General features: G+C 41.8%; 1 protein-coding gene across 1 annotated transcript; it reads left to right on the top strand.

The window, feature by feature from the left end:
• The first annotated feature begins 5,000 nt into the window (after positions 1-5,000).
• LOC140244797 (uncharacterized) lies at positions 5,001-8,054 on the top strand. The gene has a single exon (XM_072324410.1). It carries the CDS (start codon positions 5,001-5,003, stop codon positions 8,052-8,054), a length of 3,054 nt encoding a protein of 1,017 aa, XP_072180511.1.
• The last annotated feature ends 4,554 nt before the right edge of the window (positions 8,055-12,608 follow it).

Below are 12,608 nucleotides of genomic sequence, written 5' to 3'. Positions count from 1 at the left end.
TCTGATAGGAGATCTTTCAACTTCCAGAGTACGCCAATATTTCTTGACAGGGTCCTTTGTAGACAGGATATATGTTCGTTCCATGTCAAATGAGAATCGATTGTAATGCCTAAAAATCTAATAACCTGTTTCTCGCAAAGGGAAAACCCATCAATTGATATATTGACATTAAGATCCTGTGAGAAGGGTTTTCTAAAATGAACAAGATTTGTCTTGTTAACATTCAAAGATAACTTGTTTGATTTAAACCAATTCAATATATTCAATAATTCAGTGTTCAAACGATTAACAAGGGTCCCTATATCATAATCTGATGTAATAATAGATGTATCATCAGCAGAAAGTATAAAATTCAGAGATGGAGAGGAACTTATAGTATCATTTATATAAATGTTAAACAACAGAGGCCCTAAAATGGAACCTTGAGGTACCCCACATTTAATATCAAGTTTCTGTGATTCATAAGACTGAAAACTAACATACTGTTGACGGTTTTGCAAATAATTTATAAACCAGAGCAGAGCGTGACCTCGGACTCCATACGTATTAAGTTTATATTATATCAATACTTCATGGTCGATGGTGTCGAATGCTTTCGACAAATCCATGTATATACCTATAACATGCTTCTTATCAGCAAAAGCTTCAGTTATTTTATCACACATGTGAGCGATTGCATAATCAGTAGAATATCCACTTCTAAATCCAAATTGATTGGGTATCAATAAATTATTGGTTTGTAAAAACTGATATAACCTTTTATACACAATTTTTTCAAGAACTTTGGATATACTTGGTAATAATGAAATTGGTCTATAATTGCTCATTAATTTAGAGTCATCTTTTTTATGAATAGGAATAACTTTTGCAAGTTTGAATGAGTTCGGAAAAATGCCTGTTGAAAGAGACATATTGAATACGTGAGTTAGGGGGTTTGCAATGTAAAGAATTATTTGTTTCAATAAATGAACACTAAGACCATCATGCCCACTCGATTTAGTTGTTTTCAGATTCTGGACAACATTGATTATTTCATGATCATTGGTAGGCGTGAGAAATAATGAATTTTCACAAGGATTAGGTAAATAATCAGTAAAATGTGTATTACACGAGTTCATATTAGATGCTAAACTAGGACCAATATTTATAAAGTAATCATTAAATGAGTTAGCGATTGTGGTAAAATCAGTAATTTCCTCATTGTCAATGATGATAGAGTTGGTAGTTTCTTTTACCGTCTTTGCCATGAGAGCATTGACAGTTTTCCACAATGAAAAAATATTATCCTTATTTTTTTCTATATTATTTGAATAATACAATTTTCGGGACAATCTTATTACTGATGTTAATTGATTTCTATATTTCCGGTATTTCATAAATAAATAATTACTTTGATTCTTTATTGCTTGCTTATATAACTTATTACGGGTTGATATAGACCGCATAATACCTTTGGTAATCCAGGGTTGTCTATTTTTCTTTAAAGGTTTCCGTTTAACTAAAGGAATTGTCACGTGAGTGACTTTTTTTTTTCTGCTACTCTGACACCGAAAGAACGGAAATTCAAACTGTTTGCATGCAGTTATGTTCGGTGTCAGAGTAGCAGAGAAAAAAAAAGTCACTCACGTGACAGGAATATTTTTCTGATAATAATACAATAACCTGCTGATAAATTTTTCATAAGCAGTATCAGCCTTGCTTTCATCAAATACATCGCCCCATTCTTCCTGCGCTAAATCAAATATCAAAGAGTTAATGTTACTTTCTGTTTCCTTATAATACATTTGAGATTTTTTATGATCAAAATATTGTTTTGTTTGCAAAAAACTATCATTGATGGTAAAAACAGGTAAATGATCAGATATATCATAATAAAATATACCATTTGTAAATTCTGTGTTTATTACATTTGAAAATATGTTATCAATAAGAGTTTTCGATGTACTAGAAATTCTTGTTGGGTTGCTGATATGTGGTTGAAATAAATAAGTTGCCAATAAACTTAACAACTGCATTGTATGATTATCAGAATTATTTAAAAGATCAATATTAAAATCTCCCATTATAAAACTGTCTTTCTTTTCCTGAGAAATAATACTCAAAATTTGATCAAAACTTTCTAAAAAACAATCAATGTTATTGTAAGGAGTTGATTTAAATCTAATTTAAATACCCTCCAGTCTGGGAGGAAGTGAATTTGAATATGAATTTAGCCGGGTTGATGGCATCCCACATGCAGGTGTTTGACAGCTATTGTTCCACAGCATAGCTAAGTTTGCAGCAGCCAGCGTATGTATAGGCAGGCTCACAAGAAGTGAAGCTGCCACACCCTGTCTTGTCACCAGACAGACCAGACGCTGCAGAGCCTTGTCTAGCAGTGATGCCACAACTGGGGTGTCTAAGGCCCAACTACGGCTGTTAAGGGTATAGTGGAGCTTCGTCCACATAAGCTCACACAATCACCGGGTCGAGACTCCACAGGTGCCTCCTGTTCAGCCGCTGCCTGATCCGTTTGCCCGGATTTCCCTCGCCGAGTTCGAGACACACCCCCTCCACAGTAACGCCGGTTACACGGGGCTGGATCCGTCGCCTTCGCTGAACCGCGGTTGACCGGTCGAAGGACGTCGTTGTCGCCCCGACACATTCTCCAGGCGCTTCGCGTTCGCCGTCTCCAAGGACGCAAGGCTGTCGTCGCATATGGAGAACGCCGATTCGCGAAGCAAAGTCAGTATGACAACATTTCCCAATAAATGATAAACCGGAACCACAAGTTTGTATTGAAGTGAACCCTGAACGCTGACCGACATTATGGTCAGGGATATCTTTTGTTGTGGCAAGCCACATGCCCACGCCGTCTCATAATTATGTCAATATTGTGAGGAGTGTGATAGTACTGGGTTACTGAGTTAGTTTATAAGTCAAAAGATACATATTGAGAGTTATTAGTTTTGGAGTTAGAAGGTTGTTAGTATTTGATATATGGGATAACAGTCATTTAATCTGCGAGATATGTTCAAACTCTGAGCTCAGAAGACTATTATATTGTACGACCGGATGTATGATTTGAAGACTTGATTACACTTTAATAAATGCACACATAATTTCAACGGTACTTAATCTCTTCTTATATTTCATTTCGGGTGATCAAACTGCCTCATCTAGACCAATAAGCTAGGTCACTTGTAACACACTGTGACAATTTGGGGGCTTGTCCGGGAGTTGTTTGATCATAACTTTACCCGAGTTTTGATGTATAATTGAAGGACCATTGTACTGACGTATTTTTGTAACCATTTTCTAAGTTGCAGTTAGCAGAAGGGCTCTTGCAAGTGCAGCTGGCCTAGCGGAACCACGGACACGCCAGTGCACCATCACTGCTAGCATCCGGCACGCGCGGCAAGGACAAGCGCAAGCAATTAGCCCACTTCTGTCATTGGTGAGTTACCAAATTATGCAAGAATTGCTAACAATTGCGTTAGTTAACATAGTTTTCTAACATCTGATTGTGGGACACCCAGGGGAAAAGTGAGATACTGATAATTTAACTGGTATAAGTGTAATCTGTAGGGCTCATTATGGGTACTAAATGGCTTGATATTGGAAAGGAACTGGGTATGTCAGGAGAGGACCTTCAAAAATTTGTAGACACTAGGGAGAGACGAACGTCAGGCAAATAGGGAAGATAGAAAACAGGAGGAGAGGATCCTAGAAAAAAAACTTGAGCTGGCACGCATACAAAATCAGAGACTTTCTGAGAGTATGGATAGCACGGAGTAGGACAACAGCCGTCGTTGGGCACCATCCCCTAAGCTCCCCCCTTTTTCAGAAGGGAAAGATAATATGGATGCGTATTTAAGCCGATTTGAAAAATACGCAGAAAGTCAGTCCTGGCCGAGGACTAGTTGGGCAATCAGTCTTAGTGCACTGTTGCAGGGCAAGGCCCTTGATGTGTATTGTAGGCTTCCAGATGATAAAGCCGATGATTATGATGCTCTAAAAGAAGCACTGTTGAGGAGGTTTGAACTTACCTGCGATGATTTCCGCAAAAAGTTTCGGTACTCTAACCCAGAGCAGGGGGAGACACCCAGCCAGTTTGTAGTTCGATTGGAACATTACTTGAGTCGTTGGATAGAATTGTCTGAGACAAAGCGGACATATGAAGGCTTAGTAGACATGTTGTTGAGACAGCAGCTTCTTGATAGAGGGGGAACCCCTTTGGCATTGTTTCTCAAGGAGAGGAAACCCAAGACTCTTTCCGAGATGAGTAGCCTGGCAGACACGTATGTACAGGCGCATGGTGGTCATTTTGGTGTCGCTAAGTTGAGTAAGGGTGACAAGAAGGCCAAACCACTAGCAAGTAGACCCCCTAATCAGTCTAGTGAAGGGCAAAACCGTACATGGAATCCCAGTCGGAGTCCACCTACGAATAGGCGTAGAGTCGGCCCATGCTTTATCTGTGATAAGATGGGTCATGTAGCTTCTAGGTGTAGACTGAAGCCTCAAGCTGCTAGTCTTGTGAGTACGCAAGGTCATAGAGGTCGCAAGCAGAGTCCGAGTAGGCAGTCAGATAAATCCCCTACGAAGGATACGCCCCCTGAATTTGAGAGTGCTCAGGCGTCGTGTCCGACTTGTTCCCATGCTATGCAAGATAGTAGTCATACGCGCGAGACAGGCGGGTTGTTGTTGATAGTCAGGAAGTGAAGGGAGAACCAGCTCCCAGGGAGAGGATTAAAGAAATCCCATTGATGTGTGCTGCATGTCAGCGTCATTGGCGGAGTCAGTTACCTGTAGTAGATGGTAGGATTGGGTCCACGAAGGTAGCTGTGCTTCATGATACGGGCTGTTCGGGCGTAGTAGTGAGGAAATCTCTTGTGACTTCTGATCAGTTCACAGGCAAACATAGACAATGTCTTTTGATTGACGGAACTGTGCGTCAATTCCCATTGGCGCGCGTTCACATTAGTTCCCCGTTGTTTGTAGGCACTACAGAGGCCTTATGCATGGAGACGCCTGTCTTCGATGTCATAATAGGTTACATTGAGAATGTTCACTCAGTCAGTGACCCCCATCCAGGTTGGAAGGATGATGACGTCATATGTGATGGTAGTACTAGTACTAGTGTAGGCATGGCTGTGCAGACAAGATCTCAGAGTCGGGAATCAAAGCGCCCGCAACGCCCTCTTGTTGTTCCATCGGAAATCCCAAATGTATCCCCTGAACAAATCAGGCAGGAAACGGCAACCGATCCCACTTTGAAGAAAGCCAGGGAGCTTGCTCAGGTTAGGTTGTCAGATGAAGAGAGGAGAGATACACACTTCGTCTTCGAAGACGGACTGTTGTACAGGATATTCCAGCCTAAAAGCCAGACTAGTAATTCGGTGAAACAGTTGGTAGTGCCGAGGCCATTTCGAAAGGCAGTGTTGTCCCTTGCTCATGAAGGTATCATGAGTGGTCATCAAGGCATAGGTAAGACTACAGAGAAGGTTTTGTCTTGTTTTTTCTGGCCTGGCATTCATGCTGACGTTGCTCGTTTCTGTTGCTCTTGCGATATTTGTCAAAGGACGGTGCCAAAGGGAAGAGTTCCCAAGGTACCACTTGGTCAGATGCCAGTAATTGACACACCTTTTCTCCGAGTAGCTATCGACATAGTAGGCCCTATCCACCCCACGACGACCAGGAAGAATCGATACATCCTGACGATCGTCGACTATGCATCTCAATATCCGGAGGCTGTTGCACTACCCAACATCGAAACTACCACAGTAGCAGAGGCTATGGTCGAGGTGTTTTGCCGGGTAGGTGTGCCTCAAGAGATACTAACAGACCGAGGTAGTCAATTCACGTCTGACATGATGCGAGAAGTTAGTAGGTTACTGTCCATTCGACAACTAACCACCACCCCATACCATCCGATGTGCAACGGATTAGTCGAAAGATTTAATCAGACGTTGAAACAAATCTTGAAGAGAGTCTGTGCTGACCATCCTCACGATTGGGACAGATACTTGGGACCAGTGTTGTCTGCATACCGGTCCGCCCCCCAGGCTTCGCTTAGTTACTCACCATTTGAGTTGATCTATGGTAGGCAGGTGAGAGGTCCCCTAGAGATTCTGAAGGACTTGTGGAGTGGTCAGACTCATGACCCAGAGTTGAAGACCACGTACCAGTACGTAGTCGATCTCAAAGAGAGGCTGAAGAGCACGCTAGCCGCGGCTCATGAGGAACTACGTAGGGCAACATCCAGGAATGCAAAACACTACAATGCTAGGAGTAGGCAGCGTAGATTTAACCCGGATGACAAAGTACTAATCCTCCTACCCACTTATCACAATAAGCTTCTCCTACAATGGAAAGGCCCATTTAGAGTTGCACACAGGCTTGGTGACAATAATTGTTGTCTAGATGTCAATGGAAAGATGAAGACTTTCCACGCCAACCTGTTGAAGAAATACACAGAGAGAGTAGACTTGAGTAAGATAACCTCTAATCATGTGAATGAAGGTTCTGAGGTGTATGCTGCAGGGATGTTGGAAGTCGTCGCTCAGGCCACGATCGTCGACCAGGATGACGACGACGACGACGACGAGGAGGTAGTCGGACCTCCAACCCCCAGCCCCATGACCGTACAAGTCCCAGTCCTAGAGGCAAACGAGACTGTAGAGGACGTAAAGTTCGGACCAGACGTGGAGGCTAAGCAGCAAGGCCAGATAAAGAGGTTGATGGGTGCGTATAGGGATGTCATGACTGACCTCCCGGGTAAGACACACCTAGGCAGCCACTCAATCCGGCTGACATCAGATGACCCGGTCAGACAGAAACCGTATCCTGTCCCTCATGCCCTCCGCGGCGTGATTGAAGAGGAAGTTGAGAAGATGGTCGAGTTAGGGGTCATAGAAAAGTCTAACTCCCCATACTCTTCCCCAATTGTGATCGTGAAGAAATCTGACGGCAGTAATCGCTTCTGCATCGATTTTCGACGGCTGAATCGCGTCACTGTCTTCGACGCCGAACCCCTTCCCAACGCAGAAGAAATATTCGCTGGACTGTCAGGATCACACTACTTCTCCAAAGTGGATTTGAGTAAGGGATACTGGCAGATCCCTCTCTCAGATGACGCAAAGGAGAAGACAGCATTTCAGACTACAGGTGGGCTGTACCATTTCCGCGTAATGCCTTTTGGGCTAGTCAACGCACCGGCCACGTTCAGCCGAGTGATGCGGAAATTGCTGGCAGGCATGAAGCACGTGACAAACTACTTGGATGACATCCTCATACACACACGGACATGGGAGGAGCACCTCGATACACTACGCGAGTTGCTTCGACGACTGAGAGCAGCAAGACTGACTGCTCGCCCCAGCAAGTGTCAACTTGGTTGCAAACAAGTAGAGTTCTTGGGACACCTCGTGCAACACGGAAAAGTCCAGCCCATGCTAGACAAAGTGGAGAAAATCCAGAACGCGACTAGGCCAGAAACCAAGAAACAGCTGCGAGCTTTCATAGGTCTGGCTAGTTACTACAGACGCTTCATCCCAAATTTTGCGTCGATCGCAGCACCCCTGACTGACAAGACGAGGAGCCGAGAGCCAAGGCAAGTACAGTGGACTGAGCGTGAAGAGGAGGCCTTCATGCAACTGAAGGGTAGTCTTGTAGAGAGCCCCATTCTCTGTCTACCCGATGTCCAGCAAAGATTCATCGTTAGGACAGACGCCTCATCAACTGGGCTCGGAGCTGTTCTCCTCCAAGAGCACGATGGAGAGAAACATCCAGTCGCCTATGCGAGTCGTAAACTCTTGGCTCGAGAACAAGCCTATTCCACGATCGAGCGAGAATGCTTGGCGTTGGTGTGGGGAATTCACAAGTTCCAAACGTACCTTGAAGGCACTGAATTCACCCTTGAAACCGACCACCAACCGCTCCTCTATCTCAACCGTACCAAACGCATCAACAGCAGAGTGATGAGATGGGCTCTCGCCCTCCAACCATTCCGCTTCCGCATCGAAGCCATTCGTGGCTCCGACAATGTTGGAGCCGACTTCCTAAGCAGAAGCTGAATTTCTCGGTATTGCCCCATTCTCTGTTTTGAATGCATCTAATGTTTACATTTTGGCTAAGGTATATCAATTAGTGTGATAGAAATATATTAATCTAGTTTAGGGGAATATATATCTTCCCAGGAGGAAATTTTTAATTATAACCCCTTTTTTCATTAGGCATGAAGAATACATGTCAGCCTTAGGACGAAAAAGCGTCACTTTATTTCATTTGACAGGTTATAGGGAGAGAAAAGCATAACAAGTGAAATTAACTTTTATGTTGGGTTTGATAAAATAGTGACAGAAAATCATTCACTCATAGTGAGTGAAAATAGCTCTTCCGTTGGGTCTGGCAAAATGTGATACATTTTCTTGAAATGGGGGGGGGGGGTAGTGTAAGGAGTTGATTTAAATCTAATTTAAATACCCTCCAGTCTGGGAGGAAGTGAATTTGAATATGAATTTAGCCGGGTTGATGGCATCCCACATGCAGGTGTTTGACAGCTATTGTTCCACAGCATAGCTAAGTTTGCAGCAGCCAGCGTATGTATAGGCAGGCTCACAAGAAGTGAAGCTGCCACACCCTGTCTTGTCACCAGACAGACCAGACGCTGCAGAGCCTTGTCTAGCAGTGATGCCACAACTGGGGTGTCTAAGGCCCAACTACGGCTGTTAAGGGTATAGTGGAGCTTCGTCCACATAAGCTCACACAATCACCGGGTCGAGACTCCACAGGTGCCTCCTGTTCAGCCGCTGCCTGATCCGTTTGCCCGGATTTCCCTCGCCGAGTTCGAGACACACCCCCTCCACAGTAACGCCGGTTACACGGGGCTGGATCCGTCGCCTTCGCTGAACCGCGGTTGACCGGTCGAAGGACGTCGTTGTCGCCCCGACACATTCTCCAGGCGCTTCGCGTTCGCCGTCTCCAAGGACGCAAGGCTGTCGTCGCATATGGAGAACGCCGATTCGCGAAGCAAAGTCAGTATGACAACATTTCCCAATAAATGATAAACCGGAACCACAAGTTTGTATTGAAGTGAACCCTGAACGCTGACCGACATTATGGTCAGGGATATCTTTTGTTGTGGCAAGCCACATGCCCACGCCGTCTCATAATTATGTCAATATTGTGAGGAGTGTGATAGTACTGGGTTACTGAGTTAGTTTATAAGTCAAAAGATACATATTGAGAGTTATTAGTTTTGGAGTTAGAAGGTTGTTAGTATTTGATATATGGGATAACAGTCATTTAATCTGCGAGATATGTTCAAGCTCTGAGCTCAGAAGACTATTATATTGTACGACCGGATGTATGATTTGAAGACTTGATTACACTTTGATAAATGCACACATAATTTCAACGGTACTTTATCTCTTCTTATATTTCATTTCGGGTGATCAAACTGCCTCATCTAGACCAATAAGCTAGGTCACTTGTAACACACTGTGACAGTTATTTCTTGGGGGACCTATATATATTACCTATTATTATATTTTTTGCTTTACTGTTCAAAATTTCAACAAAAATATCTTCCGTACCCTCGATATGTAAGTCATGCCTGACTTTCATATCAATGTTATTTTTAATGTAGAAAGCAACCCCACCTCCCTTACCTAAGTAACGATCAGAACGATACGTTCGATAATGCTCTAAATTAAATATTGGTGGTGAATTTGTATTAAGCCAAGTTTCTGATATACCAATTATACTAAACTGAAAATTTTGTAAAGAGGAAAGAAGTGATTCTATAGAATCAAAATTCTTATTTAAACTTCTGGCATTGATGTGAAAAAGACCAAACAAATCAAAAAATGATTGAAATTTATTTTGTTTTATCAGTGCATTAAACTCGGCAGTTGTGTAATAACCACTTTCGGAGTCATTCAAACTTTGATCATCAAAGATCATACCATGAGGGATCATTGTCGGTGTGGGGGTATGTGTAGAAACTGAAGGGTCGTGGGAAGAGGTTTGAGTGCAAGTGCAGGTGTCTGTGTGTGCATGTGCGCTGAGCGTGCGTGCGTGTGCATTCATCTTGAGTGTATGTGATAAAGAGTGCAGCGTCTAAATTATTTACTTGAAACTAGAGTCACCGTATAGAAAAAATATACAATGTCTGGAATATGCGGGAAGAATTAATGGGAAAAAAAAAACCTACAACAGTATTTGGCAGTCTGCCAGGGGTACCAAAATGGGTAATTATATACAGCAAATATTATCTAAATAATTACTTTTTATATATTTACGAGAAAAAGAACCATAAAGTGATTGCGAAGAGAATCACGATATATACAAACAGATGTAGCTATATCAACCATGTCTATATTAAAGACAATGACTACATAACAATATGCCTGTAAAGTCATATGTACACAAACTTCAAATAATTATTACAATTTTACTTTTAAACTTTATATAAACCAATGATACAAATGAGCAGGAGCTTTAAATACTCTCTGACAGGGATCATAAATAATGTACAATACTAATAACGCTGTCGAAACAATGCCGTGAAGTGGTAAGTGTTCATCAGGAATAAGGTAACATAAAGATTAATCAAGTTTGGGAGTTGTCACATTACTCTAGATCAGAGGAGTGATCACAGTAGAGCAGCGTGATTAAAAACAAAACACAACTGTTTCATTACTAACGATTTGAGGGGCAAATAATAGGAGTGAAACGAAGTTGTATGTGAGTGCGTGAAAGACTTCGGAATAATAAGCAGGTTATCACCCGAGAATCGGTTTTTCGCTCGTAATGACACGTGAATAAGTAACCATGATAATATGAGAGAATTGTCAAGTGGAAAGTCGGCGAGTCTCATTGAACCCCGAGTGATTGAGCAAGAAGATGACAGGAGCAGTGACATTGGTGTAAGGACTAAAGAAATCAAGCTGGTATAGTAATCCCAGCTCTGGAGAGGTACAAAAGAATGGAATTTAACAGCAAATAGCTTTGTGTGTAGTACTGTGATTATTGTGAGCTATTACGAAACCAAAGGAGCTAACAGTATACAACTTAATAGAGGGACACAGACAAAAAGAAGAAGAAGAAAGAAATGGAACAGAACCTGGCTGCGCATACAGTTGTATATTCGTATATAATGTGGAATGAGGATCGAGTTGTCGCCTTAGGATCGGAATATTGTTATGTGGCATTAAACAACATACTGAGTTGAATTCTCCAGTAAAACCTGGAGGACCAAGAGTAATTAACCGTAGGCTAAAAAAAAAGATATAATATAACACCTGACATGTTCACATTACTTTGTGGTTCAACATTTGGCTAAATGGATATTTGTAAATACCAGGATGGAATAGAACAATAAAACACTCTCGTTCAAATATCTTGACAATCTGAGCCTGGATGAACTTAATTGTAATGGAAGTATACTGATTGATAAGAAATAGGGACAGCCACAATGGGCAGTGCATACTGTGAAAATCCGAGTTGTCTCAATACTTTGTCATTTAGAGGGGCTCATAAGAACAATGTACTGAGTAACCTTTCCGCATGCACTGGCAGGCGGTTTCGTATATAATGGGAATGACAAACGAGTTTTTGTCTGATGAAGTGAAATGATAGAAGTAGATGACTTAGTGAGTTGAATGCAGAACCTGGTCGAGCCAGTCATTGACCGCTGGCCAATAATAGAAATACACACAGTATCTTGTCGGTCAGTGAGAAAAAAAAATTCTCTCAGATTAAATTCAGTTTATCTAAATAGATGTTTACCAATTACCAAAGATAGAACAGAACACTGAACATTCTAATGCATACTGTATCCAAGTCTCAAACATCTTGTCTTCATACGTTATAAAAGCATTAGTTGTTTCATTACACTCTCTTAATAGAGGGACGCATAAAAGAAGTGGAACGGAACCTGGCTACACATAACATCGTATATAGTGTGGAATGACGATCGAGTTGTCGCCTTAGGATCGGAATGTGGGACGTGGCATTATACAACATACTGAGTTGAATTCTCCAGGAAAACCTGGAAGACCAAGAGTCATTAACCGTGGGCCAGAAAAAGATATAATATGATATGACCTGGAAATGCTGTTGAGCCCAAAGTTTTGTTGGTGTTGTTGGTTGATTCATTCTTAGGATGGATACTGAAGTTATCTGAACTTGCTTGGTACCTTGGCAACCTTGAACAATCATTTTTTATTAGTCTCATTAGCATATTCAGCTAATTAGCGCAATATGTCATATTCTTAATTTCACTGCAGAAAGATCGAAAACACACGTATAATACGATTTTCAATGTTTTTTTTTTCTTAGACCAGGAATTCATCTGTAACACTGGTTTGTATTTCCAAACTATGTAATTGTCTTAGATATCATAATTAGCATAATTACATAATTAGTATATTATGTATGTACAGTGTACAATAGTCCAGCAAATGGTGTCATATGCCATGTACTGTATATGACCTGGAAAAGTTGGTATGTACAAGGTCTTTGTAGACTGGGGTTTTAGATATGTTAGATGGGAACTAACAATGCAATAAACTAGTTAAGCTTGGTTGCCACTCTCTGAACATTGGGTAATTATCTTTGATTAT

The sequence above is a fragment of the Diadema setosum genome, chromosome 21, assembly GCF_964275005.1.
Source record: "Diadema setosum chromosome 21, eeDiaSeto1, whole genome shotgun sequence".
Lineage (NCBI taxonomy): Eukaryota > Metazoa > Echinodermata > Echinoidea > Diadematoida > Diadematidae > Diadema > Diadema setosum.
This window is presented reverse-complemented; position numbering and strand designations above follow the sequence as displayed.